The sequence below is a fragment of the Theobroma cacao genome, chromosome 2 (genome assembly GCF_053813885.1).
Source record: "Theobroma cacao isolate CCN51 chromosome 2, ASM5381388v1, whole genome shotgun sequence".
Lineage (NCBI taxonomy): Eukaryota > Viridiplantae > Streptophyta > Magnoliopsida > Malvales > Malvaceae > Theobroma > Theobroma cacao.
In genome coordinates this window covers 47,617,232-47,637,384 of record NC_142640.1, presented here as the reverse complement: position 1 = coordinate 47,637,384, position 20,153 = coordinate 47,617,232, and the positions used below count along the sequence as shown (strand labels likewise).

Here is a 20,153-nt window from a genome sequence, read left to right as displayed (position 1 = left end):
CATTTCAAAGACAATTATAATTATTTAATTCAAAAAAATTTATTGATATATTTTTAATATGAAAAACTATGTCCTTTTTATGAAAAGTTATATATGACTAATTACGTTTTTTGGTATAAAAAAAATATGATAATGAAGGTGCATGGGTGCTGACGTGAGACCGCATACAGCATAAAGATGCTATCAGCCTCCCCAGTCCCACTACTCCCACAACGTCCATAAACCGCTAAAGCTTCAACTCCACAGTCTACTCTATATTACACACTGCATCATCTCTCCCAATTCAAACATCTAATTCCAAACAAAACTTACAATTCAAAAATCAAAATCTAAGCAAAATCACTGAAAATGAAATTGAAGATCAAACCATCGAAGAACAAAAAGATGGAACCAGCAGCTGCGACGACCACGTTTATAAAGAAGAAACTCCGTTCAAAGCGACCTCGAAGAAGGCGTTCTCAGATCGCTCCATTTGTTCTCCAAAAGCGAACGACTCTCTCTGTTGATTCCAGCTCCTGCTCTTACTTCGACGCCGATGTAGTTTCTTGCGATTCGAGCCGAGTTTCAACTCGGAAGAAGAGGAAGTTTGGTGAAATCCAAGGTGGCTATGGAGCTAAAAATCAAGGAAATGATGAAATTAGAGATTCACAGTTTAGGAGGATCACGAGATCGTATTACAAGAAGGAAAGAGAAGCGAATGGAAATAAAGGTGAAGTGAGTGAATCTTCTTGCGTTGAATCCAATTCTGGTGCTGATTTTGGTGTTTTTGGTGAACGAAGTTCTAAGTTGAAGAAACGAAGCGAAAATTTGAAGGAAATTGAGAAAAACGACGTGGTTTCGGTTTCTCTCGAAGCCGTTACGCGATCGGATATTTCATGCGTCGAGTTGATTCCTCATGAAACCACAAAACTCTTATCGGAGAAGAAAGAGAACGACCTCGTTTCGGTGACTTCCGGCTTTGAGTTTTGCTCAACTTCGAAGTTCGGCACTGCATCATTCAAAGAGAATATAAACGACGTCGTTGACGCCAATTTCACCGTTTCGAACTCGGAGTCTGTTGTGGACCAAAAGCCGAAGAGCTTCTCCGGTTTAGATTCTTCGCAACTCGCTTGTGACGAACAGTTCTCATTGGAGAAAGTCGTGTCTGAAGACTCATCGAGTCACGAGACTGCGTTTTCTGAGCTGCAATCGGATTTTTTCCCTGAAACTTCAGATTTAAATTTGTCAGATTACACTCCTTCTCTTTTCTTCGATTCTGGAAGCCAATTCTCAGAGAAATCGACCAATGACTCTCCTACTTCATTGACTTACTCTCTTTTTCTCGAGTTCAAACAACAATTCTCTAGATCAACCTCTCCTTTAGATCCTAAATTTGCTTCACGCGTTGAAGATGAGCGTCACCTTAATCATACAGTAATAAGTCTACACAACATTTTTCAGTTATTTCTTTGAATGAATTTTTTTAATTTGAATTAATTTTAGTGATTTTTTTTGTTTCTATTTTTGTTAAGATGGTGACTTTTGAAGACGAGGAAGACGAGGAGACTTATAAGAGGTTGAGGGAGAGAGAGAGAAGGCAAGTGTTTTTGCGTGATTATGCCGAGGAATACCGATTGACAACTGACTACGGCGATCTTATTCTCCAACAACGTTCTTTCATCGTCCGCTGGATCGTTGAGGTCAGTCAATTAATCGTTATGGCGATCTTTGGTTTTCTCAAAGCACTAGATTTTCAGTTGCTTTTCTGGACACGTTTGAAGAAGAAGCACAAGTCAAAAACTACATTTCAGATATTTCTCTGCATTGAGGATTTTCCACGAGCACTGTGTAATTGAATCATATTTTGACACGTCACTACTTTAAGGCACGAAAAGACATACTACAACTTCTCCTCGTGTTGTTCAAGTATTCATGAAACGGCGGTTACTATGAAGAATCCCAGCTATAGTTCGCTTTCCTTTGCTTCCTTTTTATTGGCCAAGGCTATTTGAAAGTTTTCTTTTTGTTTATTTATTTTTTATTTTTCGTTCGTCATTTTTCTGTTTGAACCGCTTGGTGATAGATTGTGCTAACCTCGGTGGCCTGTAACTTCGGTGCCTTGCAGGCGATTCCATCGAATCCCCTTCAGGCTGTAACTGAATGAGTCTTGGGTGTAAACTGTAAAGTTAAGTCGATCATTTCATATAGATGTCATTGATCGTTAAGGCTTAAGGCATCTGAGAACTCATTGTTTTGAGCTAAACCTCAATCTCCTTTGCTGTGTTTCTCCTTTTAACCCTGAGCATTTTTAAATTATTTTTTGTTTTAGCTTGCAACATGCATTATAATATCTTCTTTATTTGTTTAATTGTAATGAGTTGTAAAAGTTGATTGGGTATGTTTTCTGATTATCAATAAGCAGCAATGTACTGCAAAGGATTTCCAGGAGGAGACAATATTCCTTGGAGTTTGCTTGCTTGACAGATTCCTTAGTAAAGGATACTTTAAAAATAGAAGGAGTCTTCAGATCGTTGGAATAGCCTGTCTTGCGTTGGCCATAAGAATTGAAGAAAATCAGCCTTATAACAGGTGATTAGCGAGTCGCACTCTTTCGATGAACCTCTTTAAGGGAATATAGAAAATAACGATGGGAACTTGTTAGATTGTTTTAACATGTTTTATTACAGTCCACTGTGGCTTAGGCCAATGGAAAAGGTGAAAATAACCTTAGAATAAGGATCATAGTTCCTTTTGAATTGAATTTTTTTTCTGACGAAAGGAACTTGCTAAACTAAATTTATGTGTGGCTATGCATATATCAGTGTGCGGCAAAAGAATTTTTGCATAGGAAGCAACACGTACAGCAGAAATGAAGTGGTGGCCATGGAATGGCTGGTGATGGAGGTTCTCAACTTCCAATGTTTCCTGCCTACCATATATAACTTCTTGTGGTACACTTCTTCTACCCAAGTCCGAAGAACCTACCGTCAACACATTTAGACTCAAACGCTTATCCATATTCTTTTAATTTTTTCCCTTAATTATTTGTTCTATGAAGAGTACGTGCTGCAATTTTTGACTTGTTTCCTAAACATTTTATAAACTGAAGCAGGATTTGATCTATAATTATCCTAGGTTCTACCTGAAAGCAGCCAAGGCTGATGCAGAGGTCGAAAAGAGGGCCAAGTATCTAGCAGTGCTTGCACTGTCAGACCACGAACAGCTGCGTTATTGGCCATCAACTGTTGCGGCCGGGGTCGTCATTATGGCTTCTATGGATGGCAATCAACATGCATCATATCACCAAGTCATTGAGGTAACAAAATTTTACACTCAGGATGTGCTGTTGAAAGATGTAGAAGCTTCGAATTGCCTCATGAAACAGAGATAGGCAGATAATTTTTGCCCCTCGTCAATAAACTTGTGCAGATAATCATTCACGATAATATCACTAAAAGCATGGCATAGTACCGCGTTATGTTCTACAGAGGGTTGAAACAGGATAAATATTTTTTTTTAGCTTGCAAAACCATACTTATCCTTTTTTAATTTAATTACTAATTTCTACACCAATAATTAAGTAAATCCTTATATTGAGAACGATACAAAGTAACTATTTGTTACACATTTTGCAGTACTGTCTTAACTTGATCATTGTTCTCCTTGAAGAATATCTTCAGAATGTCTTTGTATTAGCACTGATCTATATACTGATGTACATTAAAAATCTCCTAAAATCTTAATATTCTGCCTGTTTTGCAGATTCATATGAGAACCAAAGATAATGATTTGCCTGAATGCATGATGGTATGGTCACTACATGATGGAATTATGTTGTAAAAATTTTTTTTTTTTGCATCATCTGCCTGCTAGTGCTGCTGGTTCATAATTATGTATTTATAATATTCATTTGCCGTTTTTTCTTTCTGCTCTGCTTCATATTTATCATTGATACATTATTAAGTTCACTGATAATGTCGACTAAACAGAGCTTGGACTGGTTGGTACAGTATGTAAACTAGCATAATGGCAGAGAAAGGAACCTGAACATCATTTACCATTACCATTTTTTCCTCCAACAAAAGCATTTGGTTGGAAGCTGGGTGGCAGAGACCTCAGCAAAGCCTGATCAACCAGGGGGTACAGGTAACAAAATTTGCTCCCTCCCCCCAAAAACAAAAAATCGGGTAATTGAAACCTAATTCCTTTCCAACTTACCGTTGAAGGATATTTGTTGTAAACTGTTCATAATTGTAGGGGAAGCTCATGTGAAGTAAAATGCACAACTATATTTTTTTTGCATGCTCAATAACTGCAAATGCAGTATTGTGTTAAAAAATATTTTGTTACTATGCATGCAATGACAAAAATTTATAGCTGTAGTAATAAGACTGCCTGGTTTTTGTTTTTCTTGTTGTTTCCTCTCATGCTCTTTACGTTAGTGTAGTAATTAGTAGAAATTATATTAAGTCTTGCGCTTACATTAGCTGCTGGATTTGGGTGCAACGGTTCTGGGGTTTAACTAAATAATGACCCCAAATATACATGCGGGCCATCAGCGTAGCTGTTATTTGGGATAAACAAATAACTTCGAAACTAGGTAAAAGGCAAACATTTTGGTTACAGTTACAGCTCACTGAAAATGTTCTGTTAGTATTTGCCAGGGGAGAGTACAAATTACAACTTTTTAAACCTCGGGGAAATGTTTAAGACAGTTGTCCAAAGACAACTGGTTCCACGGTTTCATCATTTCTTCTCAAAAAGAAAAGAACAGAAAATGAAAAATAGTAGTAACAGAAAAATACCAAGACGCCTGTAAGAAAGGCCGTACTAAATATTTCAATAGATTACTGTTGTCTACCCTACTTTCTTTCTGATGTCATAAGCCTATTTTCTCTCTAGTTCCATAGCCAGCCAAATGTTGTTTAGCAATTCTCACCGCTTCTTATTTGTACATAGGAATAGAGTTAGTTAATTTTTATTGAAAGGATAAAAAATTAAGAAGAATAAAAGTTAAAAATTTTTAAAATTAATATATTAAACTTAATTATTAATAATTAAAATATTTATAATAGGTAATAATTTTATATAATATGTAAATTAAAAAAATAAAAAAAAATTATAATAGTGTTTCAAGAAAGTTTTATTCGGTGATAGCAATATTTTTTTTAATATAAATAACTAAATTATTTGTAAGAAACTTATCATCCATTTTATTTTGAAATCTTATATTTATCAATATAAACGATTAAAAAATTAATGCAGTCAACATCTAATATTTTTATTTTATTATATTTAAATTTGTAATACTAAATATTAAACTATAATATATAAAATATAAATAATTAAATACGATATACAGAATTAATAATTTATTCTTATACTCAAAATAATTTCTTTTTAATTAAATATAAAATGTAAAGCACATTAAAAACATATACTCAAGATAAGTTTTTCTTATATAATTAGGATTAATAAAAATAATATATTAATAAAATTTTAAACAACAACTAATAATGCAACACTAGAATTTATATTTGAGAATTACATATACAATAATTTTTTAATTTTTAAAAATTAAAATCATTAAAAATAAAATCCACATAATAAAAAAAAATCATAACAAGTAGGAGATATAACATATATAACAAAAAAAAAAGAACGTGATTGATGATTTGTAAAAATTTAAAAAAGAAAATCTATAGAAACTTAAAATATATGAACAAATAGAATATAATTAAAAAAATAAATAATATAAATAATAATAAAAATTAAATAAAAATTTTATCTCTTTATAAATTTACACTACAAGTACAAAAAAAAAGAGAAAAATAGGTCGAGAAACTTAAAAATTTTAAAAAAATTTAAGAATTTGAGTAAAATTAAATTAGATTTGTAAGATCATTCTATTATTTTTTAATTATATTAATTATTTAATAAAAAAATATTAAAAAATATTAAAAATTATATAATATATAAAAAATTTCAAAAATTTTGGAAAGCCATTACGAAGGGACGCTCCGCCCTTGTTTGTACAGCACCAAGCTCAATTGAAATGTAAATATAATTTCTAATTGTGAATTTATGGCATGTTTTGCTACCTCAAGGAAGATATCAAGTACCTTGTAGCAAATAATTAAAAAAAAATTAAACATAATATCTAAGAAAATTTTTAACTATTTAAAAAATTTAAATAAATTTTTATAATTTTATTATGTTTAATTAAATTTTTATATTTTTATTTTGAATTAAATAAATTTTTATATTTTTAATTAAAATACTATTTATCATTATATATCATATAACATTAATGTGACATATTCATATATTATAATAAATAATAACATGACATGTTAATATAATATTATATTCTGAGTATATCGTATTTCTTATTTTTCACATCAATATTATGTCAATGTCATATAAATAAAAAATAATAATAAATATTTTGATTAATGATAATTAATCAATTATTAATTATAAAAATTTATTAGACTCAAAATAAAAATACAAAAACTTAATCAAACCTAATAAAAAACTAAAAACTTAATTTTTTTTTTGAATATTTCAAAAAAAGTTTTGAGATTATGTGAAAAAAATTATTAAGGCTTCATGAAATCATTCCTAAGTATAATTTCATGAGCAAAAAATTGCTAGCCTCCGATGCCCAAATGAGAAGTGCTATGTTTTGCTCAAAGCACGATAAAAAAATTGTCGAAGATTAGTATCATATTCACTTGGCATCTCATAGATCCAGATGCTGATAAAAGAGTTTTCGACACAGATCAAAGCACACATTCAGAAATTCATCTGAATTACAATCTCGTGTAACAGTGTATTGTACAACAGAAAGGAGGGAAAAGAAGGAAAGAATCAAGGCATTCAAGGAAAATGAAAATTCAAAAGCAATCATATCATTCCAAGCTTACTATCAGTTGAATCAACTGGAACGATTGTAGGCTCTGCTGCTGAAGATTCATCAAGATGGAACTGTGCAAAGTCACTGATGATCCCCGTTCTCTCCCTGTAAATGATCTCCTTTTTTTCCTCCTCCGCCTTTTCAACCTTCTCCTTCGTCAACATGCCCACATCCTCCGCTGCCTTCGCAACTGCACTAAATGCATTTGAAAGCCACAGAGCTCCTGTAGATACATAGCGGTTGCTCATAATGGCAGTTCCTGCACTACTTGCCTTCTGCTCAGCAACGGCAAAGGCAGATTTTGTCTTTTCTGACACTTGGAATATCTCATTCATCTCTCTCATCTTTTCATTTACCACAGCTGTCCCAATGCTTAGCTTTTCGCTCAGACCCATTTTTTGATCAATAGAAGTGACTGCAGCAGAGGCATTTGATGTAAAGTGATGTCGTTCATCAAACGCTTTTGCCTTGTTGATGGCATCCTTTCCCAAGACAAAGCCCTTGGCAAGCATGGTGCTCATCACATCTTCAGCCTTCTTCACAGTAGAATCAGTAACAGCTGGCTTGTTCTCCTTCATAAAGCAATTGCACAATGACGAGAAAAGCATAACATAGTGAATTTGCAAATAATTCACTTCTTTCTTTGAATTCTTACGGATGCACGACAACAAACATGCCCTTCCCTTATTCACACTGAGGGAAAACTGGAAAAGAGATATATGTACACACTAGAAGACTCAAAATAGCAGCATATTTCCAGCTGGCAAGCCTCGATGCTAGTTCAGTTGATATGTTCTTATAATAAATTGCAAACAGGCTAACACCAGACTACTCCAACAATAATGTTACGATGGGTTAAAACTTTATTAGTAACGATATATGCACAACAAGAATCCCAGTGTTTCAATTTACTGTCCACCAACTCTCTTCACAAAAGGCTGATTCAAAGATTTGAAAGACATTAAGGCCAACCATCATAAAACCAGGTAGTTTTGAAATATGAGTAGACATGCATTTACTATCTTAATTATCATATGCACCTAAAAAACACAGAATCTGGCATTCACCATGTAATCCTGACAACCGAGGGATAGCAAATATTATTAATATTGATACTTCACTGAAGCATGTAATGTATAGCATTAAATTGCATATAATCATCCTTATGGTTTAAAGGAGGAATTTACCATGTTTGACACAAGAGCTTCGGGGGGTAGCTGGTAATCCTCAACAGGTGTGATATTGACAGAAAGATCAACTATTGTTGCACCCTGAATCAATCAATAGATCGAAAACTTATTCAAAATGAGTACTCTGCTCACGTAAGTTGCAAGCAAGCATGTAAGGCTGCAAATTGAAAGTCAAGCAGCTACACTAGAGGAGTGATTCTCTCGTGGAACCAGCTCATGTCTTAACTTTTAAGCAGATGACACAGGCAATGCTGATGACAATATCACAAAGAACAGACATTGAAACTTCCAATCAAGTTTGGTTCTTTGTTTCCACTTTCTTCTAGTAATTCTAGGTGATAGCATGTAAAAGACCATTATTTCTGACTGTTTCCAGAATTTTCCATGTAAAACACTAAAGCTGATATCCTAAGATATCCAGATGCCTATGGTAACGCTTTTGCCCGGTGATACTATCTATAAATGTGAAACTTTCTAGGGAGACATAAGCATAAAAATTTTAATATTCGATAACTAACATACAGTCAAAAGCATTGCTGTATCTGCTCCTTGAGAATCCTTGAAGGTAACATAAGCAACCTGGGCATTTTCAGTCTCCCTGCAAAATTCAGCACAATATTTCTGAAGGATCACTTTTCCAAACAAACCAGTTGCACTCCAATCAATAGTACCCACCTCCGCATTTCAACATATTGAATATCACCAGAGAAAGAAAAAAATTCTTTGATATCCCTCTGAGAAGCAGCTAGAGAAATGTTACTGACCTTAACTGTTCTTATCTGTACAGAACAAAAAAGGAACAGATAAATATACACTTGCATCTCTAACAAGGAAACATTGCTTTGAAATTTAGGGTTATTAACCTATACACTGGTAGTGGAGTTTGAAGATGCCACAAGCAGTTTTTTTATCTTAACCACGTGTCCATTTAACCTAGCTTAATAATTTCACAACTAAAAAAATTAATTCCTTATATACAATTAAATGGACATGTAGCAAAGACATAAACCTGCTTGTGGAGTCTTAGGATTCTACTGCCAGTGTATACCATAATAATCAGACTCATCAAACATATTAAGATAACACTTATATGATTCCATGAAATGTGGCATCATGGCACAACTTTATGTAAAAACTCTTTCCATACAAACCAAAGAAGTCAAAAGAAGTAAACCGATAGTTCCAACTGGAATCGAGTAAAAAAAATTTTCTTTCTCTCTCCTCTGATCAAACCCAAAATCTTGAAATGAAAAAACAACTGAAATTTATTTCACAGCTATTTCAATACTACTTCATCAAAAGATGCAAAAAATACTCTAATTTAAAAGTCTAAAAAAGCTTAACTATGGCAAATGACGATCAACAGAGCTCAATTGTTAATAGCACCAACCGAAACAAATTTAAAAACATTTTTTCCTCACATCTGAAACATTGATTGTCCAGTTCGCTATACCATTTGTCCGTGGAACAGCTCCAAGACTCTGATTAGTATGGTCCAGTGGAACCTGCATATGCAATGATCAATTAGGAGTTTGAAATTAAAGCAGAGAAGCTCTACTTGGCAAGAAAGGTAATTTCAAGTTATAATAGCAAGGGATAACTAGAGATATGATGGACATGGATATACTAAATGAATAAGACAAATGTACATGAAAACAAGGTTCAAGATTATTCAACCACAGAATTCATAAAAAGTAAAAGCATAAAACAGATAAAATCTCACTCTTTCCTTCTACCAAGAAAATTGCTCATCTCTACTCGCTACATCAAAGCAAACAATGCTGAACTGTCGGCATAATGCTTTGGGATCATAGCATCAATCGTAATTGAATCATATATTTAAGTATTGAAAGGGCAACCATCCACATAATTTGCTTTGGAGATTTTATGCTTCCTCAAGTAACCAGCTTTTATCTTATTTTTAAGATCAAGATATAGCTCCCACCAGGCTTTTATAATGATCCTATCTGAGCCTACAAACTAATACCAAATGTACTACTTAGAATTACCACACTTAATACTATATAACAAAAGATGAATAAACTAGAACTAGCAAAAAATGAAATTCTAAAGGCAAACCTACAAATGCTAATGACATGACCATCAACCCAAGTACCACATAATGATCAGGACAAGCTACAATCTTTCTGGGTGGAATCATCAAAGTTACATTTTTTTTACAGGTCAATTTATAATTTCTATATATATCAGTCCCCATACTCCACGATTTGCTTCCAAGAAAGTTAAAGAAAGTATCCAACTGAATCTTTGTATTTAAGTTATTTTCGTAACCCAAGAACCATAATGAGGTCAACTATAAAAACCCAAAGAACCATTTGGCTTAAGTAAAGATAAACTCAAAAATCCAGTTTTTATGGTCTCATTTTTCCTACATTTTCCCGGCAACCAAACAGAACAACACCCACATTTCGCTTTCATTAAGTCTGTCTTTTTTTTTTTTTCCAAAAAAGAAGTTGTTGGATCTAACTAAGCAAAGGGTCACATTCATCAAAACCATAAAAACTAATTGAATGAACTTACCGACATCTGAAGACTGTAGGAAGAATTCCCTCGAAGATTTACAAAGAACCCAAGAATGTCAATGGAACAATGTAGCTTAAGGAAACAAAAGAAAACTGGATTGGATTTTTTATTGGAAGAGAAAGGAAGGTTCGGATGGAGGCGTCTTTTATCTAGCGTGAAATATGCGGGGAGAATTCTTGGAAGCGCGTTGAGTCCTGCCCCTTTTTTCACTTTCAGCTGTAAAAACTGGATAATCTCTCTTTCGCTTCTCCTTTACGAAAAATACTTTATACTAATTTACTTTTGTAATGAAACATGCTTTTTAATTTGATTAACGTTTTAAATTCCAAATAAATAGTATAAGTAATACTCTTTGGGTTTTTTTTCCTTTTTCACTTTTTATTTTTAAAATTATGTTTTCTTCTTTTAAAATATTAATATTTTATTTTTATAATATCTAAAACTATTTTTCATATATTTTTTTACATTTTGGTATTAAAACTTATGGATCATCAACCTTATAAAAATATTTTTAATTTTTTAATATAAAACACATTAAAAATTTTAATGTCAAACAGGTAATTGTTAATTTTGACGTATCCAAACTCAAACCTTATTAAGTTTTAAGATACTTAAACCTCATGACTATTTGGATATTTTTGAAATTTATTATTCAAATTTGAACCCTAATATGTATTCACTATTCAATAATTACCCGAATTCATTTAAAAATTTAATTATATTAAAAAATTTTATTTAACTCTTCATAGGTATCCAATTACCCTAAATCCAAACCTATATCCATATACAATTAAATTATATTTTACAATTCACATCCATATTCCATACAATTTACTAATAATTAAATTTATAAAAGCAAACAAACAATAAAATTACAAGTTTACCACAATAATTGTTTAATTTAAATTTATAAAAGCAGACAAACAATAATTATATTCTAATTTCATAAACTCTCTTTAGGTATATATATTATAAGTTTATGTAAACAAAAATATACATATTTATAATTAATAATTTTATAAGTTATAATTTTTGTAACATTAACACAAATATAAAGTAAATATGTTTATATTAAAAGTATGCATATAATAGTAATTATATTCTTTATAAATTAACATAATATATAAAGTATATATATTAAAAGACATTACAAGTTAATCAATAATATACATTCATGAATTAATTTAATTAACTCTACAAGTTTGTTCTTAATTATATGAAATTAAAAAAAAATTGCCAAAATATTTTAATCTCACAACCTCGTTTTAGGTATATATATATTATTATCAGTTTACATAAATAAAAGTATGTTATAAATTATAATTTTTGTAAAATATAAAATGGAAAGTAAATAGGTTTATATTAAAAGTATATATAATAGTAATTATATTTATAATATGATATTCATATTATTTAAACATAACTAATAATCTAATAGCTTTTTAATATAAATATATTAATGACATCATATCAATAATTTGACTAACAATCATTGGGCGAAACAATCATATATTATTAATGCATCTATCAATTTCTATCGAAATGAATTATTTGCAAAGTTGGTAAATGTAGAGTATTTCTTATTCTTACGCAAATTCAAATCCAAACATATAAATGGCTATAAGGTTTGCGTACATCTATTATATATTATACAAATGGGTATAGAGTTCGGGTTCAAATACATCTATTATATATTATATAAATAATAATAAAATATTATATAAATAGATATAGGGTTTGGGTAATAAGTAACCATGAGATGATATCCAAACTCAATATGAGTAATAAAATTAATATCTGAACTTGATCATAGGGTGTCCTAATTTTATATAATTGGATTGAGTACTCACAAATATCTTGTAGCAAGATACCCATTAACATTCCTAATTAAAATTATTTTTTTTAACTCAATGAAAGTTAAAAGAAAACAAACAATTTGAGATAAAAAGTAATTGCCAAGAAAATAGAAGTTAGTAGTTTCACATTTTTACATTTTTAGTAATTATTATTTTTAACTTCAAAAAAAAGTGATCATAATTTTGAATTAGTTTAAATATATTTATCCAATAAAACAAATTACATGAAACTTTTCCTTATCCTTGTTCTTTCAAGTCACAATAAAATTTCTCCCTATTTCCTCAAATTATAGTAGACAATTAGTCTATGTTTGGGAATTAGAAGGAAAAAGAGGAGAAAAAGAGAGTTGAAAGGAAAGGAGAAATTTATCTATGGAAATAGCATAGGCTATTAAAAAATAAAAGATATAATATTTAAAAAACATTTGAATTATTTAAAATTTTTTTTAATAAAATTTATTATTTTATTACGTTTAATAACGTTTTCGTAAATTTACAGTTAACAGTTAATTAATTATTATTAATTAAAATACTACTTCTCATTTTATGTTATGCTTTACTGACATGGCATGTCAACATATTATAGTCAATAGTCAATAATAACATAATATATTAATATAATATGATGAAATGTCACATGACATTTTTACCTTTTATGTTAGTACTTCATGAATATCATGTGACGTAAAAAAAATAAGAGACATTTTAACTAAAAAAAATTATCCTAAAAGAAAAATTATTAATAAAAACTAAATTTTTTTTAAAAAATTATAGGTAATTATGATCCAAACTAAAAGTATAGGAATTGATTGAATGTAATAAAAAAATAAAATTTATTTAAATTTTCTTAATATAGTTTAGATACATTTTAAAACATTATGTTAGAACAAAAAAAAAAGGAAATGAAAGGGTTGAGCTAATAATTTTACTTTTATTCTAAAACGAAGAACAAATAAACTGCAATGTTTAACCTATGAATCAATCCAAATATAAATAAAATATTATATATATAGTATTGAAGCACTTCCTATAAACAAAGGTTCCTATATAGTAGTGAAGGGTATAACCTCGTACTATATTGTCCCATTGCTAGATTATATAGTATCTCACTCCCTAGTGGAATTTGCCTAGGGAGTAGGGGTCCAAGGTTTTAAGGAAAATAGCTGACCTCTGATTTTCAATATGAAACTTGTACGTTGATTCCCTTCGCCACTGTCTCTAGTCAGACTTGTTTCACCCAAACATGGTAAACCTAAATAGCCATATAATTAATTACTCATTCTATCATGCCCAATAACCCAAAACACTTGCTTTTTTCCATGGATTTAATACTAATAATTGGTTTAGTATAACAAAAGGTAATTGAGATCATTAATTCTACTACAACTCTATACTTGACTTGCTCCACAAATCAAACATTCTTTTCAGTCAATATTAGTGTGCTTATACACACCTAAATAACCTTTTTTTTTTAATTTCTTTTATACATGGGAAGATTATTATAGAATTGAATTTCGATTATGTTTTTAAACGCAACTCCAATATTTTTTTTTTCACAAAATTCAAATGTAAATTTCAAAAATTTTGATCATTAGGATATTCTTTTTAAAATTACGACAACATAATTTCGAAATATAAAAATGAAAAATAATAAATAAGGATGGGATTTTTTCTTCTTCTTTTGATTCCTCACGAGTCTATAGCCAACCTTTTCATTCTACAAAAGAAAATTGAAGCCAAGTGGCAAGCCAAAACATGTTAAGCATGGCCCCCATTACGATGGGGGAAGGGCAGCTCTTTTGAACACATACTCTTTTGTAGAATGAAGGGCAGCCAAACTTCAAAAGTGAACATGTATTTAAAAAGGCTAAGAACAAGAAAGTCCAAAAGCCATATATTAGAATACCAAAAGATGCATCCACGCCTAGTAAAGACAACAGCAAAGACCCTTCTTTCCCTTTCAATTCCCCTGTTATCCATGCTCTAAACAATTTGCAATCCCATTCTTTTATAAGAGCATCCCACGTTACTTTTGCACCCTTTGCAACATCCATCCCCATCACTCCTGCCAGCCAGCAATTTCCATGTCAAATTGTATATGTCGACGACTTAACATTCAAATTAGTAATAAAATTAATATGTATCTCTTATTCAAAGAATTAGAAAAAAAAAACTGATATTTTTCTCAAAAAGTTGAGACTTTAATGGAATTGCCCATATCCTCTTAGAAATAGGGTTGATCTTAGAACTTGTGCCAGACAATTCCCTGCAAAAATGGGGGAAAAAGTTTGGGGAAACCATGTGCAACATGCACACAAATGAGACTTTTACCTGGTTGTTGCTTGGTCGCATGATGCTCAGCATCTCCTAGTCACTCACAGATCTTTCTTATTTTTTTTTTTGGCGGCTCCTTTTGTCTGCCACATTCATATAGATATATAAATATGGAAAAGAGAGAAATAATAATAATAATAATAATTAAACAACACATTGTTGCCATGATGCAAGGGGAGGGGAGGGTCCCAAAATTAGACAGTTTCCAACGATCAGACGAAAGTAAACACCATTACTTGACCGACAAAGATTGAGACAAAGCTCTTGATCCAGGACAAGCCCCTTAAAAAAAAAAAAAAAAATTAAGGAGAAAAAATAATCACTCATGCCAACTCAATTAGAAACATTCCCATCAAGAGCAAAAGGCCCCAGAGTAATCAAATCATATTAAAAACATAATATAAGTATAAAGGGGAAGGGAAATTGTTGGGTGTAATAAGGAATATCCTATTCAAACCATTGAAAATTAAATTCCACCGAAAGAAAAACAAAATCATAATAGAATCCAATCAAAGGGGGGGTAGATACAAAGATTAAAAGCCACTGCTGCAATTCAATACCAACTTATCTCTTTGCTCTTATGCTGTACATTCTGCTCAAAGGAACAAATTAAAAAAAAAAATCACATTCTCTCATGACATTGTGGGTCTGCCCTCTCAACTAACCCCAACTAAATTCCAAAACGAGGACTAGTCCTTGATGAGTGACTTTCTTCATTAGAAACAGTGTCATTCTTAATCAACTGTTGTAGCTATAAATTTTATTAAGTACCCTTTCTGCAGTATCTACCAAAATTTCTGCATTTATTAACAGAAAGGAGCTCTATGAGGAATGCCTTTCCTTTTGTTCACTCGTTTCCTAGGCTTTAAACTTGTGCTCACCCATGTTTTAGTCTCCTCGGAAACATCTGTTGAACAGATTGAGGATTGCTTTTCTTCTTCTGTACTTATATCTGAATTTTGGTTGTCCTTCAGGGAAAGATCAGGGATTTCTTGTATTGGCAATTCCAGTTTATCGCTTTGGTCTTTAGGCTTCACATCAACAGCTGATACCTGAAACATTTAGACAAAGTAAGAGGGAAATTTCAAGCACAAAACTGGGGTTTTAGAAATAAATCCAAAGGGAATCTAAGTAGTTACCTTGCATGCAATGGAGCAAAAGCGATTAGGCGGGTCTTGAAGGTATCTTCCGCAAGCTTCACAGGCAGCACCGGTTTTTGATTTTGTTGATGGTTTGGCATCTTTGGCTTGGGGCCGAGGATTCAGATGCACAGCTTTTTCACCATTGATTTTATATGTCTGTCAGATAAAAATCATTTCAGCAAAGGAAATCCCATGATCATTCCAATTTGCTACTAAAGTTTATCAAAAGAGAAAAGTGGAAGGCAATCAGGCAATCACTGAAGTAATTATAAGCTGAATCTGTGGATATGGAAATATTGGGATAAACCAATGCAGTAATAGAACAACAGGGAAAAGCAATTTTGGATTGTCCTGGAAACATAATGATAAGAAAATCTATTCTCTTTGATTTCGTATCTCAGTGTGTGCTCTCCTTAATTTCTACTGCTACTACTACTACTTTGACAAATCAACAATCAGAACAAAAAGATGTTTCATTACAAATTCATATTCATCTAATACAATATATCAGTAACAATTAGACGAAGTTAATGACAATTTGGTGCATTCTAATTTGTGATTGATCACCCCAAAACAATCTTTTATCACTTCCATAATACTATACAAAGCAGCAAGGCAGAAAATTGCATTGAATTTGATCATCAATTTATGAAAGTTTCATGGCTAAGAACCTGAATTTTGGAACAGTCAAGATGCTTCTGCATTTCTTGAACGCGAACGACATCTTGATAGACATATTTGCAGATCTGAAGCGACCGATGATGGCCGTGAGCCTTACAATGCCTACAAAACTCAAGACTACAGTCGATGCAGAACACGTTTTTCTCACTTTTCCTGAGGTCTTGATGATCAGAGCAAGAACCAAAGAACTCACTTTGGAGAAGCGTAGAGAGCCAATCTGTTTTCTTCTTTATGTATAACCCGCAACCCACCTACAATAACAAATGTAATCCACTGATATCAAAACAAAAAGCTTGCAAAGCAATGAACTTTTCAGCATTCTTGATTCACAATTCAATCAAAGTTTACAGCTTTAATTAGTACTCAAAAGCCGATTCAGAATTTGAGAAACAGATGAATTCAATATCAAGATTCAACATTTAATGTAAATATACCATCTTAGAAGTATAATTCACAAAAGATTTCACCAAAACAAGTACAATTCAACAAACTTCAACATTCAAGATTCAAAATTCAAACACCTACTGCAAAGCTGTTGAATTCGTGGAAAGGTTAAGAGTTTCAACAAAATGAAACTGACCCAAGAAGCTATACAGGCTGTTTTCATGACTATATCAAGGCTGAGCACTAATTACTAGATTCAGAAAGATTGTGTTTCTTTTGTTTTCCATCTAAATTTTCCTGGGAACCAAACGGACACATGACAGCCAAATTAACATAAATCACCAACAAGAAAAACAGAGATGGCCATCATTCAAAACTTGAGTTACGTTTGACAGAAAAAACCAATTCAATAAGGAGACACCAGCAGTTAGTGAAAGAAACAGATTTCTCACCATTTCTTTGCTTTGAATTTGATATTTTTTGTTCTTATTTTCCTCTGATCAATACTCTAATGAATACAATTAGCAAGCTTTAATTTGCAGAGAGAAGGAAGAGAGAGCGAGAAGAGAAGACAAGTCTACAGAATGTGGAAAGAGTGATACAAGGAATGTGCAGTGAAAGATATTAAAATAAAATAAAAGGAAAAACAAAATGGAAAGAGAGAAAATTTTGTGATCAACGTTTTCTAAGAAAATGAAGTGACCTACCCTAGGCGGGAAAGGTTAATAAATCTTTCTGGTTGGAGAGTTAAAACGTGATCGGACGGCTATTAATGAAGTTGTTTAGTTGGACTCATCTTCATCATGATCATCATCATGATTCATGAACCTAAGTTAAAAGTAAATTTTTGGGTACTGCAATTTTTACTTACTCTTAATTAATTTTACTGGACTTGTGGAAAATCGAAACTGAATAATTTTTTATTTTTTTTTCTCAATACGTACAAAACTAAGTTTAGGTCAAAATTAGACGGATCGAAAATAAGTTTATTAATACTCGGATAAGAAACGGTTTGAACACGTTCTAAAACAAAACAAAACAAAAAATGAGAAATCATCATTATTAGTTACTATGATTATTATTAGTATCAATTAAAATGCAATAATTTCTCAATTAATTATGTTTTCCAAATTTTGAGCAAATCATTAAATTATTTTAAAGAATGACTTTTTCTTAGGCCTCAATTTTCTCCACTCGGTCATCTCCTTTGCAGGTGGTACATTTAAATATAAATAAATAAATAAAATACATAAAATGTCAGGACAAGTCAAATAAAAATTCATAAAGGATGGAAAAAAAAAAACCCTAAATCAGGGTAAATTGAAATGACGATATTACCCTTCAAAAAATGACGGGAAGGGAGGTTGAAATCGTGGACAAATTTGACTTTTGGTGGGGCATATTATGAGAAATAAGAAAGGGGGGCAGTCTTTATTTGTAAAGGTATAATAAAAGGAAAAGCTGTCCATAGAAAGGAAATTCCTATATTTGCTCCGAAATTTGTCAAGTCTGAACAGGATCAACACATGAGGGGGCAAAAGCATATCTAGGAATGATATCTTACCTGCCTCACCCACAACTCTACCCATTTTTCAATTTTTGCAAATCTCTTTTTCACATTTTTCCAGGGTTATCCCTAATTTTTGTTTATCATTATCACTTTAATTTAATTTTTTAATGCTCAGTGAATTAACTATAATAATAAAACATAATATCTAATAAAAAATTTAAATAAATTTTTATTTATAATATTGACGTGATATGTTGATAAACTTGATATTTTCACCCTTTACGTCAATGTGAATATAAAGTGATAAGTAAGGATTACAATCCTTATACTATTTGATAATTTTTGTTTTATTATTGGAGATTATCTATTTAGTTTATTACTTTGATGTCTTCTCTTTTTTTATAAAGCTTATTCATTTTGACCTTTTTAGATAAAATTAATTGGAGTCGTTTCTTCAATATTTCAAAAATATTATAAAAAATTAAATGGCGTTCCTTTTGTTTCAAATGAAAAAGTCAAAATTGTTTACAAGTGATAATACGCATTTAAAACCAAAATAAAAGAGGGAGGGGGAGGGGGTAAAGAGGAAAAAAAGGGTAAACTTGAACTAAAAAAATACGCTTTTTTCATATTACAATTTTATTAAAGAAATATTTGGTATTGTGTTTTACATGTTAAATCCATTAGGTTTGACCAACACTATAAGAAATGGCACTGTAGATATAAGGAATTCAATCCACTAACAAAAACATAATGAGAAATTGTGTGAAAATTGGAAAGGTTGGTCCTCTTTTCCTATTTTGGATAGAGAACATAAAGTGTTGATTTCTTTAAAAGAAGCACTTTTGCTTTTATTCAATTGAAATTCAATCAACTTGAAAAAAAGAGGTGTAACATTTCAAACCCCCCCTATAGTTGAGGAGGCTAGAGAGTTGGTAATTTTGTCATATATGTAGTGGGATTAATTGTTATGTAGTTGATTACAGTTATTTAGTTGATTTTTTGACTTACTATTTAGATCATGACTCAAAAAGAATGTGCTTCGCCACCTAGGGCTGGAGTTTGACATGACACCCACAAGATTTGCTAACTAATCATACCTTTAATCCTACTCATTTTTCTCTTGTAATCTTTTAGGCTACTATTAAGTATTAACCATTCCTCATAGGCTATTAATCAATTATGCGGTCTAATCTTGGGTCTTCTTTCTTTCCCTTGAAGCAGATGAGGATAATTTCATGTCTAGTCGCGTCAAAGGATAAAATGGCAAAAGTTGTTGGTCTCAGCCACTCTTGATCAGTCTTGACAAATGCTCTGTAGCCATGTGCTGCATTTTGGGCATAGTGTCTGCATTGTTAGTCAACTCTTGGGATTAGGGAGAGCCGCATAACCATTTCCGAGATGTCAATAGCACAATACACATTAGAAGCCAGAAAAACAGATGAGGAAAAAAATCCTCAGGTTCGGAAAGCTAGGTGCTCTCATCGTCTCCCTTTTCTTTCATCTTACTTAAACATCGGAGGCCGGATGCCGAAAACCCCCGGCGCCCCTCAGTACTCCTTGCTCGTTGTCATCTTTGGCATCAACAAAATGATAAGGAAAAGGTTATACAGG

At 31.6% G+C, this 20,153-nt stretch overlaps 3 protein-coding genes and 1 long non-coding RNA gene across 9 annotated transcripts; 1 reads left to right on the top strand and 3 right to left on the bottom strand.

Moving 5' to 3' along the window:
- Positions 1-203: 203 nt before the first annotated feature.
- SDS (Cyclin family protein) lies at positions 204-4,391 on the top strand. Of its 5 annotated transcripts, none has more exons than XM_018114792.2 (7): positions 205-1,413; positions 1,512-1,679; positions 2,402-2,568; positions 2,802-2,930; positions 3,115-3,295; positions 3,742-3,786; positions 3,990-4,391. In XM_018114792.2, the coding sequence occupies exons 1-7, from the start codon at positions 349-351 to the stop codon at positions 3,999-4,001; spliced, it is 1,767 nt and encodes a 588-aa protein (XP_017970281.2). In that variant the 5' UTR covers positions 205-348; the 3' UTR covers positions 4,002-4,391. The 5 variants fall into 5 exon arrangements, with proteins under 5 accessions (XP_088659323.1, XP_088659325.1, XP_088659324.1 ...); XM_007045450.3 differs by having other exon boundaries at positions 3,969-4,391; XM_088803197.1 differs by lacking the exon at positions 3,742-3,786 and having other exon boundaries at positions 204-1,413; positions 3,969-4,391.
- A 2,299-nt stretch (positions 4,392-6,690) lies between these two features.
- On the bottom strand, positions 6,691-10,871 carry LOC18610028 (RNA-binding (RRM/RBD/RNP motifs) family protein). 2 transcript variants are annotated; one of them, XM_018114501.2, is made up of 6 exons: positions 10,630-10,871; positions 9,510-9,593; positions 8,853-8,867; positions 8,611-8,709; positions 8,086-8,169; positions 6,691-7,470 (listed from the first exon to the last, which is right to left on the bottom strand). In XM_018114501.2, exons 1-6 carry the CDS (start codon positions 10,633-10,635, stop codon positions 6,889-6,891), a joined length of 870 nt encoding a protein of 289 aa, XP_017969990.2. In that variant the 5' UTR covers positions 10,636-10,871; the 3' UTR covers positions 6,691-6,888. The 2 variants fall into 2 exon arrangements, with proteins under 2 accessions (XP_017969990.2, XP_007045509.3); XM_007045447.3 differs by having other exon boundaries at positions 8,611-8,686; positions 8,764-8,867; positions 10,630-10,870.
- A 3,474-nt stretch (positions 10,872-14,345) lies between these two features.
- On the bottom strand, positions 14,346-14,991 carry LOC148764344 (uncharacterized). Its single transcript, XR_016024790.1, has 2 exons — positions 14,820-14,991; positions 14,346-14,553 (listed from the first exon to the last, which is right to left on the bottom strand). It is a non-coding gene; the product is annotated as an uncharacterized LOC148764344 (long non-coding RNA).
- A 254-nt stretch (positions 14,992-15,245) lies between these two features.
- LOC18610026 (PLATZ transcription factor family protein) lies at positions 15,246-17,702 on the bottom strand. Its single transcript, XM_007045445.3, has 4 exons — positions 17,482-17,702; positions 16,636-16,896; positions 15,962-16,120; positions 15,246-15,874 (listed from the first exon to the last, which is right to left on the bottom strand). The coding sequence occupies exons 1-4, from the start codon at positions 17,482-17,484 to the stop codon at positions 15,629-15,631; spliced, it is 669 nt and encodes a 222-aa protein (XP_007045507.3). The 5' UTR covers positions 17,485-17,702; the 3' UTR covers positions 15,246-15,628.
- Between the last annotated feature and the right edge of the window lie 2,451 nt (positions 17,703-20,153).